This window comes from Acanthopagrus latus, chromosome 24, assembly GCF_904848185.1.
Source record: "Acanthopagrus latus isolate v.2019 chromosome 24, fAcaLat1.1, whole genome shotgun sequence".
NCBI classification, from domain to species: Eukaryota; Metazoa; Chordata; class Actinopteri; order Spariformes; family Sparidae; genus Acanthopagrus; species Acanthopagrus latus.
The window spans coordinates 2,282,201-2,304,892 of record NC_051062.1 but is presented as its reverse complement, the minus strand read 5'-3'; the positions used below and the strand labels follow the sequence as shown (position 1 = coordinate 2,304,892).

General features: G+C 41.6%; 2 protein-coding genes across 9 annotated transcripts in view; one reads left to right on the top strand and one right to left on the bottom strand.

Moving 5' to 3' along the window:
- The window catches only part of LOC119015626 (semaphorin-5B-like), a 38,531-nt gene extending 33,809 nt beyond the window's left edge, over positions 1–4,722 (bottom strand). For all 7 annotated transcript variants that reach the window (XR_005073415.1, XR_005073414.1, XM_037091819.1 and 4 more), the window contains exon 1: positions 4,434–4,722. The gene's annotated coding sequence lies outside the window, so the exon portion shown is untranslated. The remainder of the gene's footprint in view (positions 1–4,433) is intronic.
- Positions 4,723–6,831: 2,109 nt separating this feature from the next.
- kpnb3 (karyopherin (importin) beta 3) lies at positions 6,832–21,847 on the top strand. 2 transcript variants are annotated; one of them, XM_037091813.1, is made up of 26 exons: positions 6,832–7,011; positions 9,795–9,875; positions 11,054–11,246; positions 11,389–11,491; positions 11,621–11,717; positions 11,813–11,917; positions 13,571–13,693; positions 13,806–13,926; positions 14,043–14,130; positions 14,521–14,627; positions 14,810–14,934; positions 16,158–16,247; positions 16,557–16,730; positions 16,839–17,057; positions 17,157–17,240; positions 17,339–17,471; positions 17,769–17,890; positions 18,044–18,140; positions 18,320–18,492; positions 18,615–18,726; positions 18,981–19,036; positions 19,155–19,277; positions 19,549–19,768; positions 19,862–20,090; positions 20,187–20,328; positions 20,705–21,847. In XM_037091813.1, the coding sequence occupies exons 1-26, from the start codon at positions 6,934–6,936 to the stop codon at positions 20,789–20,791; spliced, it is 3,282 nt and encodes a 1,093-aa protein (XP_036947708.1). In that variant the 5' UTR covers positions 6,832–6,933; the 3' UTR covers positions 20,792–21,847. The 2 variants fall into 2 exon arrangements, with proteins under 2 accessions (XP_036947708.1, XP_036947709.1); XM_037091814.1 differs by lacking the exon at positions 6,832–7,011 and adding an exon at positions 7,271–7,289.
- The last annotated feature ends 845 nt before the right edge of the window (positions 21,848–22,692 follow it).

Below are 22,692 nucleotides of genomic sequence, written 5' to 3'. Positions count from 1 at the left end.
ATTAATGGTCCATTTCAGTCTTCTTCCTTCCTGGTATTTTGCACAAGACCAACAGATGTAACCACAAGGAAATACTCGGGGAAGGAAAGATTAATTTTTATAACTGTCCCCTCGCTCCTGCCCCTTCTCGAGCACTAATAGCCTCATTCCATCTGAGCCCTTCTCTCTCCACTACACCACCGTCGATAATGACAATGAATTAATACAGCCAGAAGGCCAGGGCATGTGGCTTTCCAAAGCAGTTGTGCAAGATTTATGCCATTGCTACTGTTTGCCACATGGGGGGTCAGATGCAAACGCATCTCAGTCTCATGAGATAATACAGGCCGCTCTGAATCAAAGGAAATCATGCCCCTCATGAGAAGCATCACAGGATCAACCATCAATCACAACTTCCTTATCATGGCCCTTCACACATTAGCTGACTCACTCTCCAATTTTAATTATCAGGCCCTCTGGAGCACCTGTCCAGAGGCCTGCCAGTGTCCTACCCCAGTCCCCCCTTTCCATCTCCTAGCTCTGTGCTAAATCAAAGTCCCCTGCTTAGATATTTGGAATCAGACAGATATTATGAGAGGGTTTAGAAGCTTCTACCCGAAAAACATATCAAGTGGAGCACTTTTGCAGTGTTCTGTGTCTCAATTTCTATGCCACTTAAACACAGTCACTGCATTTATTTGCTATCGTATGGATGTAAAACAATTCACCAATATTAATCGTAAATCATTTTTAAAGTTAAAGATCAGTTTTTAAAGTAAAAGTTAAAGATTTTCCTTCACCCCATCCACCTCCATCTCTTGACATCAAGTCCTCCTCATCAGAGTTAATTCCCCTGTCATCACATCTCCAGGAATCTTCTTCCTCCATCACCCCAGCCAATGACTCCATCCTTTTACAACACAGCTTCATCACCTCTCCAATTATTACTTGATCACGACGGAGTCTGACCGCCAAACTTGCTCATTCTTTTTGTACACATACTGACAATCAATCTTCATGTTCACTTGAAAAATGCCAGTCTGTCCTGACTGAAATAGGCTTTAGTAGCTTGAGCTTAACCAGGTGTGGGACAGAGGATGCTAATTGTGTTTTCAAAGCCCTGTACATTGTACATCCATCCACCTTAACATCCATCCATGCATCCATGCATCTGGAGCTAAACCATCACACTTCCTGGATTAGAAAACGCATTACAAACTAATTTAGGCAGATTAGATTTTCTTCCTCAGCAAATCTGAAACAAGTTTTGCATTTGCTGATCCCCAGTGATTCCCATTCATCCATGACCAGCTGCAAAAGAGGCCTACAGCGGTTACCCAACAACTCTTAACCCCCAAAACCAGCACCCAAAACCCAACCCACCCACCCCCTCAAAGCTCTCAATGGATGCCTTGTCCTGCACATAGCACTTCACTGTTAGTCAGGTCCGCGTGTCACAAAGAATCATTGACTTATAATACTTCAAACATTCAGCTCACTCTGTTTTAAACAAACCTGGCTGTGTTGATTCCTGCCGTCACAGAGGTTAACCTTTCCACTGAAGCAATAAAAGCATGTGTCTCACGCACACGCACACGCACACGCACACACACACATGCACACACACATAAACAAGCAGATATAGTCTTAAGTTGCGGTGTGGAGGTAATTGGCGAATTTGCAATTGAAATGAATATTTATCTTGATTAATTTGACGTTAAAAGAAATGTGCCAACGTGCTAAATATGTTGCATAGTTCTGGATGCTTTTAGCCTAGTTTATCATGAGCTAGGAGCAAAGGGAAGCTGCTAGCCAAGTGATGTCCAAAGTAAAAAAACAAGCCTTTTGACAACCCCACATGTCTTAAAACAAAGTTTTTTTTGTCTTATTATTTTCTAAATGGCTTCATACAGATTGTTTGTTGTCATGAAGGCCTGGGACCCCCCAAAATTATTGGGGTTTTATTACGATAAAAGACGTCACACACACCCTTTTTTCAGCAAAACTCCACCAACTGGACTGCACGACAAGGGTGTAAATAATGTCTTTCAAATTAATTTGGGAACTCAGGACTTCTGGAAACACGCTTTACGGAGCCATTCTTCTTTATTTTGACCCCATGTACTTAGGATGTTTTTGAGAATGTTGTAGCACTGTTTTGCACTTCACCTGACCTTCTATCAACACAGTGTTGTATAGTCTAACAGAATTTTGGGATGCACTTTACCTTTAATCTCGCAGCTAGATCAGGGTATTAAACCGCCAACAAGTTTAACAGTGGGCGAGGAGCTTTGAGATGCTTCCCTACGTAAAACGCTAATCCTCACTTTTGGTCAATTTATAGCTCCAAGGCCAAGTGCTCCCTAAAACCACAATCTCTCAGTTTTACATTTCTATTCCTACACATGCAAATAAACAAGACGTGAAGTGTAAATAAGACAGGTTTTCAGACAGCACCTTTTCTCACTTTGTTATTTTTTGGGTGAAATGTTCCTTTAATGAATGCTCTCCTTTGCCCCAGCGACCACTATCATGGTCCCAAGCACACGGTGCTAAAATGGCAATAGCTCACACGCCAACAACGGGGGACTGTGGTTTTCTCCCGACTTTTTCCGAGAAAAATTCATGAAGTCCTAACAACTTGCCCTGAATAAACACAGTCCTCACAGTCTGAACCCTGGACTGTGTGAGAGAAGTAAACCTGAACACCTCGCCGCCTGTCCATCAAGCGCCTTTAGCATTAAACCAGCTCTTTCTCCCCTCATCCATCTCTCTCTCATTTTCCACTTCAGCCTGGCATCACATGAAACTTGGAGGTCTGCGGGTAACAACACAACATTTAGGTTGTCCGGTTTAATCTTATAATGCCACTTCTATTTAGGGGGTCATATATTAGCAGCAGTGAGTTCCTGTTTACATTCAACTCCATGGAAGTTGGATGGATTTTAAGAGTTTAAGAGTTTAAGAGAAAAAAAACTGTTTGATCAACTTCGGTATATTTTTCAACCAGTCCTGGTCTGTTTATAATCGCTTATAGCTACTTTTTAAAGGTTGTTTTTTCCTTTTGGCTTTGTCTTCAGCATTTGGCCTCTACTAGTTTTACTGCGGTATGAACAGTAGCACGACGGCTGAATAAGGCAATATGATGAATCACTGAAGTCAAACAAGTTGCTAATTGTTGTTCATACCAGAGAGGAAATTAAACCTGTGGTGGTATACAATATTTACATATCTGATAGATAAACATTTGCTTAAATCTAATCAAGTTATTCTTACTTGTCACATGAAGTTACCACCACAATAGTCTGGCCCTTTAATCAACCCTGAAATAATTATTTAGAGGCGGAAGCAGAAAGACAGATAATGGAACGGAAGAATTTCAGATGAATGGTTTAAATCTAGCCTATCTTGGGGAAAAAAAAAGCAATTGCTGTCAGTCTAATTAAATACTGAGACTGAGAAATGCCGTGGCAGGGCATAAAACGTGTCGAGGCGGCTGAGGCCGCACCAGTCTGGTTGCACGGCCTATTATTTCTGTGTCTCTATCAGCTGGCTCCCATCAGGACACACATTGTAGGCAACGAATGAGAATGGAGGGAATTTAGCTGTGGGCTGCATGTTAATCTCTGTTTATCACCATGGACATTTTCATTTGTATTGTTTCCTGTTTATGAATGATGATGAAATAACTCATTCGGTTTGATATAAATGAGCAAACGTTCTAATTTTTAGAGTTAGTTTGAATCAGATTAAAAAGCAAAGTTTTTCAGCAGTGATTGGTTAACCACAGCTTCTACGCCATGCAGGATTAACCAGACGAATATACCACGTAGCCTATAGATATTTTTTCAGTCAGATCTATAGCCATAAAGACTGCACATCAGCCAAGCATGGATACAACAGCAAAATGTATTACAAGTTATGGCCTATGGTGACCCATCATTCTGAATGGTTAGGACCCTCAGGGGCTGGGGGCCCAACAGTAGACTGTTTGGGTCACACAAAGTGTTACAGAATTCACACACTCTTTTTTGCGTTCCCCATTTAAGTTGTAGCTTTTAGAAATGTGGTCTTTGCTGTCAGGTAACACATACTGGGAGTAGCCTATAGCTATTTTTTTTTTTCAGTCTGTGCCCGTGTCCATATTGTCATTTTAACAGACAGTCAGTTTCAAACATGTCTTTCTGCTGCTTGCAAACACTCGTTTTTCAAACATAACTCTTGGACTGGCGCCGAATTGGAGAGTGAACCTTACTTATATGTTTCTTGAATGTCTTAAGTTGAAATATTTGTCGGAATGCTCTGCAACGACAAAACGCTCTTTTTTTAAAAGCAGTTTGGTGTGAAGTATTTCAAGACCGGAGCGAAATGGAACAAAATGCCGAGAAAACGGTTACCGTCTTTTAAGCTAACTCGTGAATGAAAGTAAACGAGTAAATGAATGGCAGGCTTACCTTTCAGTTCGGGTCCATAGCGGGGCTCCAGCTGCGGCGACAGAGAAGACAGATAGACAGAGAGACAGACAGACAGAAGATGCAGGTTGAGCAGCCTGCCGCTCTCAGGTCTGAACTCTCCTGTGTCTCTGTGAAAGGTACCAAGTTCCAGGTTAGTTCAGACCAGTAGGGGTGCTGTCCTGTTCTGTCCTGAAGCCACATTGGACCAAAGGTGTAATGGGCACTGTGGTGACAGAGCAGGACCGAGTCTGAACTGTGAGCACCCGTTACATTTGCCATTCTATAATGTGCCTCTGTGTATTTGCCAAATGTCTTACAATCTTTTGCACATTTTTTGATAACCTTTAGTTCAAGGTTTCTGACCTAAAAACACAAAATGATTCCACTGGCAGGGGTGCCCCGGTTCCACCGGCTGTGCTTTGCTGCCACCTACTGGACAATTGTCATATGTATTGCAGTGATTCAGTGCTGCCATAAACACCACTCGTTTTAAAGCATAAATCACACTTTAAATAAGATTTAAAAAATATCTAAACTAACAACAAATATGTCAGGGTTATACTGAATACTGACATAATTGCATTAAAACAAAATCATGGCATCTTTGGTTTTAATATATCAGTCATGCTAAGCATAATATAGATTCAACTAGTTGATGGAACAGGAACATATAAAATATATATGATTATAGCCAACATTTGTTTTTCACTTGACTCACCATTTTCTCTTGAAAGAGAAACACTTTTTTTCTGTAGCATATCCAAAATTTAGTCAGAACTAAGCCCACAACATAAGGTCATTGAAAAAGAAAGCATTCAAATGCTGTGCTGTACTTAAGTTTTCCAATGTTAAATTTAGCTGTATTTCATTTTTTTACGGAGCCCACCTGAGGCCACATGGAAAGGGAAAAAATGTATGTGGAAATCCGTGCCCTATCTTTCTATGTGCAGTTTGCCTTTGACAGTGATCAATAATAAATAAAGATGATGTCAACAACTCTGTTCATCTGTGTATGAGCAAAGTGCTCTATTTAACTGGAGGAGGAGGAGTGCTGTGGTATACAGTCGTTATTGTCACCATATTTATGATTATTGATCATTGTAAAAGACAAACTACATATAGACAGACATTTTTCTCTTATATCATTCTCTCTGCACTGGCTTCCTGTGAAATCCAGGACTGAATACATAATCCTCCCCTTTTCCTCCCTCTGAACTGGGGCTATGTTGGATGGCTTCAGCAGGTTTTTGAAAAGGTACCCACCTCGCACAACCTTAAGAGAGGTGGGGACTCAACTACAGCATTAGACATGGCATAGTTTACTTGTTTTACTTTTCCAATGAAATCTATTCCACTGCACAATTCACGTCACAGCAGCTGTGATGTCATTGCAAGATGGTCTCTAGTTTTGCCTAACATCATTTTTTAAAATCTCAGCAACACACCTGTCACATGCAAGTTGCGTAGGGACATATTGGGGGGCAGCGGCAGTCAAAAACCTGGACCATAAGCGCTTTCCCCTCCTGCATTACCACCACTGAGGTACCCTTGAGCAAGGGTACCGACAGATGAGACTGTGGTTGTACTGGGCAGCTTTCAGATGTTAATTTGTAAATGTGTGAATCTGGAAATAAAGAGCATTGCATTTATGAGACTCCCCTGGATGAATTAAGGTTAAATGCTGAATATACAGTATTCAACATGTATTTTTACTGAAGGGTCATCTGACATGAAATTATTAAGTCTTTACTAGCTTCTAAGACACTGTCGTTTCCTTCTCATAATGTCAGTGAATTCTGATCTAATCTGAACCATTTATGATGTTGCATATGGTATCATTCTAATCACTGGCCATCAAAACATTGGGTAGACATCACCTTTTCTGTGTTGTCATGTTTGCTTCAGGAGATACAATGCAAAATACATCATCCAGTAATGGCGGAGAGTAAAATGACTGCCGTGGCTACCTCCATATCTGAAAATGTTCAGGGCCCCACACTGTACAAGTGTATCACCTTTCATTATACGCAATTACAAGTAAATATCCTCCATTTAATACCTGGAATAAAAGTAGCCCAGTGTAAATGTCAAGGAAACATGTAGTCCTACTTGTTGTCAAATGACTCCTTGAAAAATGCTCTCTGTGATGTTCACATTACTTATTAGATTATTTTTACAGATGACAGTAGTTGAGTAAATGTGGGCTACTTAGTTACCTTTAACTACTTATAATAGTTATGTGTCACAGTCATGCAGAGTTTCTATTCTCTGATGCTGATGAAGTTATTTCCCGCGCTTAACGCATTCACTTTCCGGTGTAGATTCCATCCAATAGAAGACGAGGATCCGTGTGGTGGCTGGAGCCTGTTCCAATGACCGGCGTGCAGAGCTCCTAAATTAAGCCAATGGGACGATAGCAGCAGTGTGTGACCGAAGCAGGGGTCTGCCGGGTTCATTACGCCGCTTCTCCGCCCGGCTTGTCTTTTTGGCTCTTACTGCAATGGCGGAACAACAGCAGTTCTACCTCTTGCTGGGAAACCTGATGAGCCCTGACAACAACATCAGGAAACAGTCAGAGGTGAGAGATGAACGCGTAGCTGTTTGTGTCGATGACAACTTCGGCGGGTGTAGCGAGCAAGGCGGTCAGATTAGCGAAAGCTAACAGTTTAGCTAGCCAGGTTGGCCGCGCGCGCAGGGAGCTTCACGTCAAGCCCTATAGCCCACGTGCAATCTGAAGCCGACACCAAGCGCCAGTCGGCTAACGCTAACTACCCACCACCATGTTGCGTAGTTACTTGAACAAAATGTTAGCTCTCACTGATACGAGCCCGCTTATGACATTGTGTGGTTATACGCGTATGTATTTGTATGTGTCACGCTCAGTCGGTTTGATTCAAAGTGAAATATTCCATTTGTTTGGAAACGAGCCTAAATTGACCAGCTGACAGAGTAGCTAGTCATTTAGCTAATTGGGTACAGGAAGTAGCATGGAGCTAGCGAGCTACTGTTGCTGGTTTCATTAGCTAGCAGTGAAGCTATAGTGCTGAACTGAGCGGGTTGCTAAAAGACGGAAAAGAGGAATTTGGAAATGAAATTCCGACATGCATATTAAGTTATTGGTGCAATGATGAGCAACAAAACCACAATTGGTTACGTTACAGATGGAGTTAATAGAGGTGGTTTAGTCAGGGCGAGCCATGTTAGCAGTGCTTATACAATGGCCTTCAGTCATTTTATCCAAATCCTTTTTTAACAACTGTTTTAAACCTTCTGGGGTTTTTTTTTGTTTTGGGTTTAATGTCACATATGAAGCAAATTATCAACGTCCCAGCACGTAACTGTAAAGGCTCGTCTCAAGTCTTCCGTCCCCGAGCACTGGATTAGTTTCCCTCTGAGCATTTGTTTGGACTCTATCTGGCCTATTCACGTTTCCCACCATGATTCCACCATGCGACTCTTGTCGCAGCCAAGCATTGTTACCCCGGTTTTACCTTTTTTAGCACCTGACTTTTGGATGGGGTGATTGAATCTTATCACACACACACCCCTCATTGGCAGTCAGCGTTTTTCTTTGTACACTGCAGACTGTTGGCCGCGATGCTAAGCTCAACGGGCTTCATCCTTTATTGAAACACTCCCTTTCTGTCTTGGCCACACAATAGGAATTGAGCTGTCTGTATAGACCTTTAAACCCATATTTTAACAGCTAGTCTGCAGCTTCTACAGTTGTCCAGATCTGCAGTTCACCCCATTCAAGCCATGAAGTACAACACTGTTGCACTCTTTAAGCTGGGGATGGGAGGTGCCAACTTTTTTTTATTATACATTAAGGTTTAAGTAGTTTGTCTTGATATTGAGGAGCTTTTGTAATTGCTAGTGGAATATATTTTAGTGCTCAGTATGTTTGGCAAGTTATCCATATACGCGCATACTAATTTTTGCTCTCTAGAGTGTGCTATGAAGTAATTGGTCATGAGTTAAAGCACTGGTATGTGAGCTGATGTAATGCAAAAGATGATACAGAGCCACTGGGAGCTAACAGCTGGTTAAGGAGGAAACCTCACCCTGAAAATGGAAATCAGTCGTCATTTAGTCAGCCAAATGCTAATCGAAAACTTTCAAAGACCCCAACTACTTCAGTTGTTTAGGAGAAGGCTGCAATGCTGTGTTGATGTAAAGCTCCAGAAAAGTTTTGTTTACTGACCATGAAATGTCACCTGATTTTTCATTTGCATGGGGTTGAAAAGATGATTGAATTTTCATTTTTGGGTGAACATGTCCTTTTTACGGCAAGTTGTTTACATCCACTGCAATAGTTAACTTGCATGTCACTTAAAGTTTGTATGGTCAGTAATTCAGATTCCCCCCCCTCCCCACTCCAACATACTGTTGGCACAATGGTATGCCTCCCTGTCCTAACTTTCTGCCATGCAAAGAAATCAAGCTATGGTCAGATGATCAGCAGTTTATGTGTGACCCCATGATGCACTTGGTGATCATGGATATCATGGATCTAACAGCTAGATAGCTGTCATTCATTCCTCCAGTTCATCTAAATTAGGCTGTAGTTATCCCACTTTTAACTTCCATCAGCACACACAATGTATGTCTTGCCAACCAGGGTTGTTTGTGTTAAGTCTACCCCTTTGGCTCCCATGATGTGGGAAAGACATGATTTGTGTTACATGAGAGTGATAAGGTAAACTATATCATAAAATACTCTTGATTTTATGTCTCCCATATATGTATTTATTTATTTATTTTTTTTTTACAAGTTAATATCAGACCTACCAGATAAATGGATAAAGGCCTTTTGAGGCTTATTTTACCCTCAAGCAATAAATATTCATCTAATAAAAAGTTATGGCTGCTATGATTAATTAATTCGTTGTGAACTATTAAGGTGACTAGTTTGATAATCGATTGATCTATTTAAGTAATTGGTTAATGAGGTTGGGTTGTGGACCAAACAACAAGAACAGAATATTGGGCTTTGGGAAACACTGATATTTTTGTAAGTTTCCAATATTTTTTTCAACTTGACTACTAATTGAATAATAAAAATGAAATGTTGGATGCAGCCTCATAACAAGTTTTTGAATAGCCACACCCAAGTTGATACTTGACCAGTAAAAATTTAACATTTATGAACCCACCATGTCATGTGTTTTAATCTGAAATATGCTATAAGCATATGCAGAATTACAGATATGTGCAAAATGCCATTACTTTGTGACCGCAGCTAAGCGACGACAACACTGTCGCAGGATTCATTTTCCACAGGGCTAAAAACAAGCATCTGTAAGCATGCACCACGTGGCATGTCTCATCCTCACCGCTGTCCATTACTTTTCTTTGCAGGAGACCTATGACACTATTCCAGGTCAGAACAAGATCACATTCTTGCTGCAGGCCATCAGAGATGCAACTGCTGCAGAGGAGGTTTGTACACTCAACACTGACATGTCTGTATCTTGACACATGTTAAGGTCTTTCAGCTGGAATTGGGGGGGAAAAGCTAAAGAAGACTTTAATTTTTCATTATTCAGTTTATCCTGAGGTTCATCTTCAGTGTTCTTTGTACTGTCAAAACTGTTGTCTCAATAGACAGGTTTAACAGAAACTGTGTGTATTGTTTTACTGTCGGAAGCATTCAAGTTTGATTTCACATTATGTCACCAACGAGAATCCTATCTGCGTTACCTCAAAATCTTTGGAAAGGTGCCACTTTGATGGCATTTTAAGAATGTAGTTAGGCCCTCACTCACAGCCTGACTTGAAGGCTTGTTATGAATCACGGTTTTGGCATTTGGGCAGTCATGTTTACTGAGTCCACCAGCTGCTTAGTCCCTTATGCTTCCCCTCGTTTCTTTACCTTGAGGTTGATATTTTTAGAGTCTTGAAATAAGAGCAGGCAGAGAGGTGCTCAGCTCAAGGAGAGTGACTCTGCCTTTCTTAGAGCTTCGCATTTAGTCAGTGTTACAACCACTCACTTTTTGAACATTTCCCCTTTAATCCACTAAATGTTGTGTACCTATGATATCATTGAGGTATTTTAAATTCTAAGCTAAAATGCTCAATACACACATCAGACTTGTAAACAGCCGATCATATCCCTTGATAATAGAGCACACTAGAGTGACATACGAACTGCTAATAATTTGGCAGACAAAGCCAATGTGTGCTCGCTCCTGGGATCATTTAAACACAGGTGCATTATCGCCATGTGACTGACAGCAGTAGAGCAGAGCATGGGGTGAAGTGTTATTATGGATCCCACTGCAGCTCTACTCAGCTGTACTGTCACTCATAGTAGCTCTGGTAATATCTGCCTTTCTTCTGGTCTGATTCGGCGGTTTATGATCTGTAGTTTCTCTCGTCAACATACCAACATTTTAGGCCGGTGTTTCGCTGCTCCATCTAAAAAACACAAGCATGAAACATTAACATACATGATAACCTGTGTACCCTGATAAAGTTGTTAAATTCTGCTGGTCTTCACAGAATTATTAAAAAAAATAAAAAACTGGGACAGGTCATAAATATGATCATTATCATTATTGACCGCTATCAACCATATAGATAAGGCCGATGCTGAAACTGTTGTTTTGTCCACTCAGGTCAAACAGATGGCAGCAGTGCTCCTGCGGCGGCTGTTGTCATCTTCCTTTGAGGAGATCTACCCAGGACTGACCCTGGAGATGCAGACGGCCATCAAGACAGAGTTGCTGACCAGCATCCAACAGGAGAGCACGCCAAACATCCGCAAAAAGGTCTGCGACATCGCAGCCGAGCTCTGCCGCAACCTTATAGGTAATGCTGCCGTGGAAATGTGAAGCCCATGTTGAGTCTTCTCACTGTATGATTGTGTTGTGACAGAATTGTCAATTAGGGGATTAATTTCAGTCACACTTGTGTTGTTCAGATGAACATTTTTGATTTAATTCTCTCCTAGATGATGATGGGAACAACCAGTGGCCGGAGCTCCTCAAGTTTCTGTTTGACTCTGTCAACTCTGACAGTGTCAACCTGCGAGAAGCTGCTCTGCACATATTCTGGTGGGTTCACTTCATCCTAAAAAAGTGTATTTAGGCTTTATGCTGTAGTTCAACGATTTAAGTCTTACTAGTTTCATGTTGAGATGAAAGACCTTGTGGCTGTAAGTTACGTTTCTTGACCTCCTGTAGGAATTTCCCAGGAATCTTTGGAAACCAGCAGCAGCATTATATGGAGGTTATCAAGCGTATGCTGGTTCAGTGCATGCAGGACCAGGCAAACCCACAGGTAAGATCTCAGAAGTTGATTGTGGCCATTTTTTTTTTCTTGATTTTATGTTTGTTTGATTCATTTACATTAATTTCTGTCGAATTCTCCTTCAGATTCGTACCCTGGCGGCTCGGGCTGCAGCCTCATTTGTTCTGTCAAATGAAAGCAACACAGCACTGCTGAAGCACTTTGCTGACCTACTGCCTGGCATCCTGCAGGTGAGATGATATAACCCCTTTCTGACACATGCGACCTTTGGCTTTCTTAGATTGACCCTATTTGTTTCTTTAAATTTGGTAGGGATGCCAGATATCAGCTCTCAGTATTGGCTGAAATACATAAGTACCTGCTTCTCATGGCCCATGAGATAATTGATAATTTCACATTTTTGTGTTTTTCAAAATGTTCCTTTACTGGAGTTGATGCATTATCAAATGATGTTCATGGCGCATCACTCATTATTAGGTTTCCAACTTTACACCTGGCCTAAGAGTACACAAAAACTAATTTCTTGGCTAATCCTGACTCTTGACAGTAATGTTCATTGCTATTCACTGTACCGAAGAAATAACTGAGAAAATGAAAAAACGTTGTGAACTTTCCATTCAGATGCTATCTGATGGTTTAAGAAAGAGCAGTGTTTGATTCCTGTAAGAAATCCCTCTGTTCAAAGTGAGGAATGTGGTTCTTACATGCTGCTTGTTTACCTTTACAGAGTTGTGGCTCGGTTTAGCATTTCTGGGCTGGCTATGCAGGGAGAAAACGTAGTAGTAGTGGTAGTAGTAATTATCTATCAACATGTTTATTTTATTAAAACATTGATTATTCGTATGAAAAGATGTGAGCTGCAAACCATCTACATGAAAACATTACGAAAGACATTTGATTCCTGAATCCAGATATAACAAGCGCTTAGCTTTCTAGCTCGATGCTAACACATAATGGGCGTTCACATAACATGCCAACAGGAGTTACCATTGTGACCACGATTAAAGTATATTTACAAACTATACGATCAATTCATATACATCACATAACGTGTGTGCTTATATTTATAGACATGTACAGTATTTCGTATCTTCTGGAAACTAAATTATAACTGCCAACTTCACAACTCACATTGTTACTCTGTAGCTTCAAGACGGACCAGCTCAAGGGGTCAAAATACAAACTCAAAATTCCCACTCTGTTTAAAAATACAGCCAAACAGGGAACAGCCAAATGTTAACGGGTTAAGAATATATTTTTATTTTCTAGTTTTATGAGGTCTGGTACATGATTGACAGTTCAAGTTCAATTTTATGTGAAAAATATGACAGCTCACATTTGTGCTGTATCCAGGTTTCAGGGCTCTATGGAGGCATAACATCTAACTGTATTTTATTAATGCAATATAAACGGCTAAATGTAGCAGTTCACTTCATAAATTATTTTATGTACCCGATTTATATGCAGTATTGCAAGATGCAACTGAAATAAAACCTTCAAAGTTGCTTTACAACTGAAATTAAATTTTTTTGTTAAGGCAGAGAGTAAAGTACGGAAAGGAAGGTACAGTTGAGTATTGAATTCCAGGTACCAGTGTTGGTTCAGAGCTCTGACTGTGGTGAAAGTGTAAATGAATGGATTTTCCACAGTGACCCCTAGTGGTGTAATTGCATGTTTTCATCCTGAACCAAGTTTGTGTTTGAGTGTCCACTGCAGAGAGCATGGGTGAGATGGTGGCCTAAAAATCAGTCCCTACACACTCAAACTTCAGAGTGGCTGTGGGCAGTCTCTTAAGCAAAGGGGAGGGTATAACTAGTAAGCTTTGGTACGCCCTCTTGATCTGATGGAAACTACTGACCCCAGCTCCTGCTGTTTTTAATCAGTCAGTGAACGAGTCGTGCTACCAGGGAGATGACTCTGTCCTCAAGTCCTTGGTGGAAATTGCAGACACTGCACCCAAATACCTGAGGCCCAACCTGGAGGCCACTCTGCAGCTCTGTCTGAAAGTGAGTGAAAAGCAAATTAAATGTTGTTTTAGATGCATATTTGTGGAATTATTTTGTTTTAAATGTTTTAGTTTGACTAAGCCTCTGTTTACAAAATGTCATGTCTGTTTAGCTGTGTGCTGACACCAACCTGACAAACATGCAGCGGCAACTGGCACTGGAGGTCATCGTCACCCTATCGGAGACTGCGGCAGCCATGCTGAGAAAACACACAGCGATCGTGGCTCAGAGCGGTGAGAATTTGGGCAACCCTTATTTTACCCAGCTCTGTTGGTCTACATTTTGTCCACCCAAAGCAGTTGTGTGAAATGGGTTAGACAATATCAATATTTGTTTGTGTTGTATTCAGTGCCTCAGATGCTAGCTATGATGGTGGACCTGGAGGACGATGATGAGTGGGCCATGGCTGACGAACTGGAAGACGATGACTTTGACAGGTAAGGCCTGGTGTTGCCACCAAGAATCCACAGTACCATTCTCACCACTGACTGGTCAAGCAGAGATGTCCAACTGTGTGTCATCAAGAGTTAATTTCCCACAAAAGACTTCAGGGCCGATTAGTCACTGTGTCTAAGGTTGGGGAGAAAGCTTTTCATGTTCAAAAGTGCCTCCATAGGAGTTAAAGTTGGAGTTTATATGCTAGGCTGTGTTCTTTTTGACAGCCAGTTTGATGGTAGTTCTACTGTATATGACCAAAATTCTGTAATATGAAATGCCAGACATGTTCTTTTAAATGGCTATATATGGTTTTATATTTAAATAGTAATGAAGGATAAAACATGCCAGTGTTGTGTGTTTTGAGTGCTTTGTTCCTTGTCACCCACCAGTAATGCTGTTGCTGGTGAGAGCGCTCTTGACCGAATCGCCTGTGGTCTGGGAGGAAAGATCATTTTGCCCATGATCAAACAGCACATCATGCAGATGCTGCAGAACCGTAAGTAAACCATTGATCAAAGATAGTAAGTGACCCTGACAGTGAATTTAATGACTACTTTTAATTTCATTGCTTTGTTTTCAAACTCAAGAAACAAATGGCTGCTTAGAATGTAGTTAAGCATTTTAGTTAGACTTTATTACTTGTGTAACATGAAATTAACCCAGTGTGTTTGTTACTAGCTGACTGGAAGTACCGCCATGCTGGGTTGATGGCGCTGTCAGCCATTGGTGAGGGCTGCCACCAGCAGATGGAGGCCATCCTCCAAGAGATCGTCAGCTTTGTCCTACTTTTCTGCTCTGACCCAGTAAGAACTACACAACCTGGAACTTGATTAGAGAAAAAAATGTCATGGATGGATATTTCTTTTGTTTCGAATCTTTGCTTATTAGTTACTAATGAACACATCAGATTACAGATCTGTATTGGCAAGTGACTTTACAATGTCAGAGGTCACGATACATTGCGATATGATGAATATTGCCATATTCCATATAGTTCACTGAAAATATAATCCACTGTAATACAAGTTGCTGTGTACGACCGGGTTAGTCTTTGTACATTACATCACAACACATTGATAATTCAGTGGCCAGATTGAGTCCTAACATTTTAATTCAAACTTTCCTTTCCAATTTATTTGAATAGTTTTGATACAGTTGCACACTGTTACCGAACACACTGATATAGCTTCCATAACAAGTCAAGTCCACCCTTGCACTTTAATTTGACATACTGAAACTGAAAAAAATAAACATGAAGTGTTTTGTGTCACTGAGCTTATGTAGATGTCATAATTAAATAATGAAGTATTCTTACTTTGTCCCTGAACACACTGTAAACATCATATGGAAAATAAAGTGCTTGTGTTAATTTCTTGTCACTGTCTGAACAGTGAACTGCAGTGCAGATCTATGAAAATGAAGTGCATATGCACAGGTACTCCTTATTGACCATAAGCCTGGGGGCAGTGTTTTCTGCTACACTATAATAACCACAAATCATGCCAAATAAAATGCACCAATGACTCGGAGGCAGAGCAGAACGGGTCAGTTGCTGGGCATGTTAGTTAGCATGGCTTAATGCTTCAGAGGGAATGCACCAGACATTTCTGTGTGGCATGAGGTTTCACTTCGAATCCCTGTTTGGTTTTGTGCCAGTTTAAAATGCAGTAATGATCTGCCTGGCATCCTGTTTGTTTACTTTTATTCTTTATCTGAGGACAAATTATCAAGTAGGACCAGCATGCTAGTTGCATAACATAGCAGCCTTGCCTATTGGCAAACTGATCAGCATTTGTCAATGAAAATGAAATGGCACCTGGCAATTGGAGGCTGTACTGAGATATCTACAGGAGCAGCAGTTGTAGACTATTGACAACCATGTTTAAAACATGAATCATTTCTTTCAAAATATAATTTTTGATTTATTATGAAAACATAAATTGTGAAATATTGATGTAACAGCCCAGCCCTACATCAGATTCTGTACTGTATTGTGATTGAGTTTGGCTTGGTTTTCTCTCCTCAGCACCCAAGGGTACGTTATGCTGCCTGCAACGCTATTGGACAAATGGCCACAGACTTCGCCCCAACCTTCCAAAAGAAATTCCACGATAAGGTAACCACAGTGATATGTGCAGATTTAAACATTTGACCATTTCCCCATGTTACATTCTGCAATGTAACACTGAGCAAGTGCTGTGTCGGTGACTGGTGTTTCAGTTACATGAACCTATGGTGGGCTTGCTTGATTTTGTGATCCGTGTGTGTGGTGGGCAGGCTTGTCACCACTCATGCGCACCACAACTCTGTTCATTTCTACCTCCAGTGTGCCACACGCGTCTAGATTTAAATGAATGTGAACACACTAAACATGCAGCAAGTGAACGGCCCCTAAGAAGACTCTAACTCTGCCTCTGCCCTGTAGGTGATTTCAGCCCTGCTTCAGACCATGGAGGATCAGAGTAACCCTCGGGTGCAGGCACACGCTGCTGCTGCCCTCATCAACTTTACAGAGGACTGTCCAAAATCACTGCTGATCCCTTATCTGGACAGCTTGGTGCAGCACCTTCATGTCATCATGGTAGCAAAGCTGCAAGAGGTACAAATAAATCCTAAAATGTTGTTTTCTGTTTATTGCCATCTAGTTCAGGAAGTCTTCTAGGGGCTGTCAGGAGTCTTAATCATGTGTGCTTTTCTGTCCTCCCAGTTGATCCAGAAGGGCACCAAACTGGTCCTAGAGCAGGTGGTGACGTCCATTGCCTCAGTGGCAGACACAGCCGAGGAGAAGTTTGTGCCATACTACGACCTGTTCATGCCCTCCCTCAAACACATTGTGGAGAATGCCGTGCAGAAAGAGCTCCGGCTGCTGCGTGGAAAGACCATTGAGTGCATCAGCCTCATCGGCTTGGCTGTGGGCAAGGAAAAGGTACAGCTGCACAGGATGGTATTGGGCTGTCCACTGAGCTCTGCCTATACAACTACAGAATGTCTTCTAATGTCTTTCTGCCTGTCCTTTCTGTTCTAGTTCATGCCAGATGCCTCTGCAGTCATGCAGCTGCTCCTCAAAACTCAGACAGACTTCAATGACCTGGAAGATGATGATCCTCAGGTAGAAACACCTAAACATAAAATTCATCATCCAGTTTCTTAATATTACCATTGCTGCATCTTCATGTGTTTTTCAAATTTATTTTTATTTTGGTTTAGATCTCTTACATGATCTCAGCCTGGGCCAGAATGTGCAAGATCCTGGGGAAGGAGTTTCAACAGTATCTGCCTGTGGTTATGGGTCCACTGATGAAGACGGCCTCTATCAAGCCAGAGGTGGCCCTGCTCGACAGTAAGTGACACAGCAGTGTGCAGTGTACATTTAAACCCGGTTAGGAATGCGCAAGAATTTTAAATGTATGGAAAATGCATAATTTTCAACATGAGTTGTCATCTACACATTCACTCATGTATACTGAATCTTTTAGATATTCTGAATAAAGATATCCTGTCATCATATAAAGCATATGTAAGGCAGTTTAAAGGAATTCTGAGTGGAAAAATATTTTTCGAATCATGAATTTGGCGAACCGCCAGAATTGAGGTAAAAATGGGAAACGGTGTATTAATGAAAGTGTTTGTCTTGTAGCCCAGGACATGGAGAACATATCAGAGGATGATGGCTGGGAGTTTGTCAACCTGGGAGACCAGCAGAGTTTCGGTATAAAGACGGCCGGTCTGGAAGAGAAAGCCACTGCGTGCCAGATGCTGGTGAGGGACCAACACTGAGGCATAAAATCTGCAAAACTGTCAGAATTTGCGCAACAGCTGGTAGCTCTGACGTAAAAACCATTCCATCTATTTGTAGATTGCTGGTGTGTTTGAGCCCTGTTTGTTGGACTGATGCATTGTGTGTTGTTGCAGGTGTGTTATGCCAAAGAGCTGAAGGAAGGTTTTGTCGAATACACAGAGCAGGTGGTGAAGCTGATGGTTCCTCTGCTGAAGTTTTACTTCCATGACGATATCCTTTTATGCCTTGGCCACACTACACAGCTTTAGAGGTCATGAGATCAATGTACACTGCACAACTTTCTGACTAGTAAAAACTCTGCATGCAGTTGAGAATCATAGATGTTAGAAGTCAGTCCTGTACGAAGAGAGGTTCTCAGGACTTGATGTGTATTTCCTTAACTGGCTCACGTGTGCGGGTGGCAGCCGCTGAGTCCATGCCGCTGCTGCTGGAGTGTGCTCGGGTTCGAGGCCCAGAGTACCTCACCCAGATGTGGCACTTCATGTGTGACGCTCTCATCAAGTCCATTGGTACTGAGCCAGACTCGGACGTCCTGTCAGAGATCATGCACTCTTTTGCCAAGGTAACTTTTTTTTTTTTTTCCGTTCCGTGTTAGCATTAGAATTTTCCTTGAATTTTTGAATGTATTCAAGATAATTTAGAATCCGGGCAGGGACTCATGGGACTTTGTCTTTTCTTTCCAAGTGCATTGAGTTGATGGGAGATGGCTGTCTGAGCAACGAGCATTTTGAAGAGTTGGGTGGCATTTTAAAGGGAAAACTGGAGGAGCATTTTAAGAACCAGGAGCTCAGACAGGGTGAGTCTTTGAGGAGTTTTATTTGCAGATAATTGGTATCAATCCTCTGATTTTTAAACCAGGGTGCTCTTCGGAAAGGAATCCAGTCATCCCAAACTCTTAAATATTTGAATGGTCATCAGTCAGAATGTCCTCACACCTCATTCCTAACAGCCTTATCTTTCCAATGCGTTTGGGTTTCTTTGCTTGAGGATGATGGGCTCAGTTAATACAAGGAAGTGTGTCTGTGTGCGACACTTGTTTGTCCTTCACAGCTAAGAGACAGGATGAAGACTATGATGAGCAGGTGGAGGAAACATTACAAGATGAGGTAAATATCCATCTCAGCAGAAGAGCTTGATCTAAAAACCCAGAAATGATGATGGCAGATGAATGTTGAGGCACAGTTCTTTGAAAGAAACAATAATGAGCCCACTTTGTTCCTACAGGATGAGAATGATGTGTACATCCTGACCAAAGTGTCGGACATCTTGCACTCTGTGTTCAGTAGTTACAAAGAGAAGGTGCTGCCTTGGTTTGAACAGCTGCTGCAGCTAATTGTTCAGCTAATAGTAAGTACTTTTATTTATATTTTTTTCCCCCCACATCAGTCACATTATATAAATATAAAATCTGGGAATTATAGAAACACATCTCACTCAGAAGAATGTAAAAATATTAGTGCTGTCAATCGGTTAAAATTTTTAATCACACGATTGTCAATAGTTAAGTTGTGATTAGTTGCACATTTTTAAGTTTGGTGAATAATGCAGGAGCTGTTGGATTTTGATGCATGTCCCATACTGAGGTTCACTGTAACTAACTAACTAATCTGGTCTGTAGTGTCCCAGCAGGCCATGGGCTGACAGACAGTGGGGTCTCTGCATCTTTGATGATGTTGTAGAGCACTGCAGCCCCTTGTCTTTTAAATATGCTGAGTACTTCCTGCGACCGATGGTGCAGTCTCTTGGTGACTCGAGCCCTGAGGTTCGGCAGGCTGCCGCCTATGGAGTTGGTGTAATGGCTCAGTATGGAGGAGAGAACTACCGCCCCTTCTGTACAGGTATGGCCTGGCCTTGGCTGGAGATGCACATGCTGTCGCAGTTGATTGTCTTAAGGTAACTGGATGATGTCTTTGGCTGTTTCTTCGGTCCAGAGGCCATCCCCCTGCTGGTTAGAGTCATTCAAGCAGCTGACTCGAGGTCCAAGGAGAACGTCAATGCTACAGAAAACTGCATCTCTGCAGTTGGAAAGGTCATGAGGTTTAGGCCAGAGTGTGTTAACGTCAGCGAGATCCTTCCCCACTGGCTCAGCTGGCTCCCACTCAACGAGGACAAAGAAGAGGCTGTCCACACATTTGACTTCCTGTGTGACCTCATTGAAAGGTACGTCTGCCTTATTTGCCCCCTTATTTATTGAGGCAGAGATGCCTCTTTATAAAATAGGTGATGACCAAACGGCTCTTTCTTTTCCCCCCACAGCAACAACCCCATTGTCCTCGGACCAGACAACTCCAACCTGCCCAAAATTTTCCTCATCATCGCAGATGGAGTTGCAAACGAATCGGTTAAGAGTGAAGATGCCTGCAGCAAAAGGCTGGCAAATGTCATCCGTCAAGTACAGGTGAGCCATCACTGTCACTGTGCCATGAGACTACATCTAGATGTGGCTTCAAGCTAATGCTGTCCAAGGGTTGTGCCGGTTTACTTTTTGCCGCTTGTTACTAGAGATGCAGCTGTAGCAAGTGACTCACTATTGCAATGCCCATTTTTCAAAACTTAATTCTTGAACTGTCAAGGAAGGACAAAGAGTCAGAGCTGAACTTGAAGGTTCTCATAACATTAATTATGGCAAATTGCAAGAAGTCATGTCTTATCTCTTTGGTCTGAACACTGCTTTAAAAGCAGAGGCAGATTGTGTTTTAGAATTGAAAATGCATTATTTCTGTTGAGTGGCCTGCCAGAAATGAAGTTGTTGACTCTTTGTGTCTTGTCCCTAGGTGTCAGCAGGATTATGGACACAGTGTGTATCAACACTGAACGAGACGCAGCAGAAAGCCATACAGGACCTACTGAATACTGCCTGAGCCTCGGCCCCATCACCCGCCGCTCTATTAAAAAGCCCATGAAGAAAAGTTGAGTTCCTGGATCTCCTCCATACACTCCCTCTTCTTCCTCCTGCTCTGATTTGTAGTGTGTAAGGACGCCGGCTTCACCCCCACCACCACCTCCCACCCTACTATTATATAAGTCCACTTATATTCAGCTGACTGGAAGAGCAGGTTGGATATTTCTGACAATGGAGGACATTGGCCATCCACCTCAAAGACTTAACCCTGTACCCAAGGAAATGGGAACGAGAGTAACGTGTCAGTCATCCCCGTCTTCTCACAGTTCCATGTCCTTTTTATCTGGATGTCTTGTTTCCAACCATTCCCTGATGTTTGACTTCGCATCCAGAGGGACTCATTCTCCTCGTCGCCCAACGCAAACTCATTGGACAGTCAGGCTCAGAGGGGCCATCATGTGGGTAATGGGGACAGGACATTCTAATGGACTGAGCAATTGAGTGAAGTGGAAATGCACACTGGGTGATCACTGCCTGTCTCCTGTGAATTTTTTTTTTTTTTTTTATAAATATATTTTTACTTTTTTTTTCTTTTCTTTTCTTTTCTTGTTCAGTGTTCCCAGTGTTACCTGGGGGGAATTGGCCTCCTTCTGACTCGAAGGATACATTTCAAAAGAAATGGCATGTTAAGTGGCTAACTCTAGAAATTATAGATAGTTAGGAAATTTACATCTTTGTTGTCTAAGAGAGTTGACGTTGATTCAAGCAGCTTTCCTCCATAGCCGTCCAGATAGCTGTTGAAAGGAAATGAAATGTTTGCTGAATGGTTCTCAGCCCTGACGGTAGCAGTGTAAGGGGCTCTCAGAAAAGAGCAATAATCTGTAGTTGGTCATGGCCATATAGTGAGTGACAAGAAAGACTTAAGAAAGACCTGTTGAGGAGGTGAATTGTAGAGTATTTGTAAAGTGCGTGCTACCATACTCTTAACTTTCTGGTTTTGACCCTTTGCAGTCCTGCAGGTATGTGATGGAATTCCAGAAACAACCAACAATAAAATTCCATTTGAGAATTCTGAGATGACTTTTTTTTTTTTTTTTTTTTTTTTTCCCCCCCATTTGAATTACTAACCATAAGGAATAGCTTGCAAGAGGTGGATTACAAGACTAATGCTCTCTCAGCTGTTATTAATCCATCTCACCTAAAGCTGGGGGGAAACGCATCATCTGGATCTTTTCAAACTTCAAAAATGTGAGTTGCAATGATCAAATGATTGTTGAGGCTTTAGACTGTTATACAAGAGAAGCAATTTGAGGCTCTGGGACACCATTATGAGCTTTTACAATAGACTTCTAAGTGCTGACCACATTTGTGCCTTATTTGACCTGACAACCACCTACTGAAGGTTTCTCCAGTGAGCCTGTGGCACAGATATACTTACAGTGGCCAGCCTCTACATGGATGTTCAGTAGACTTATCCAAATTCAGTTCAAACCTACCAATGTGCCGAAACTTTTCCATCCTAAGAACAAAACATAAATCGAGTAATGTAGTTTTAGGCACTTCAAGAACCTTCAAGTTCACAGTAGACATTTTTACACCTGATCAACTAGAATGGTACTCAGCTGAGGGCACATCTCTAAGACCCAACAGTCCTTGATTTAATCAAGCCTAATCCAAAACTCTGTAGCCCTGTATCACTTATCTGCTTAACCATAATACAAAATCACCAGATGTTGGATCAGCATATTGTACAAATATTGATTTATCTCACTTATCAGATTACAAGTGTTATGTTAAACCTAAACGCAAGTTTTGTGTCCCATCTGAAAATGACTTAGAATTCACTTTTTATTGACTTAATCTCAGGTTAGGTTTGGTACTTTAAAATCGTCAATGTTATCAGTTATTGTCAAACGATTG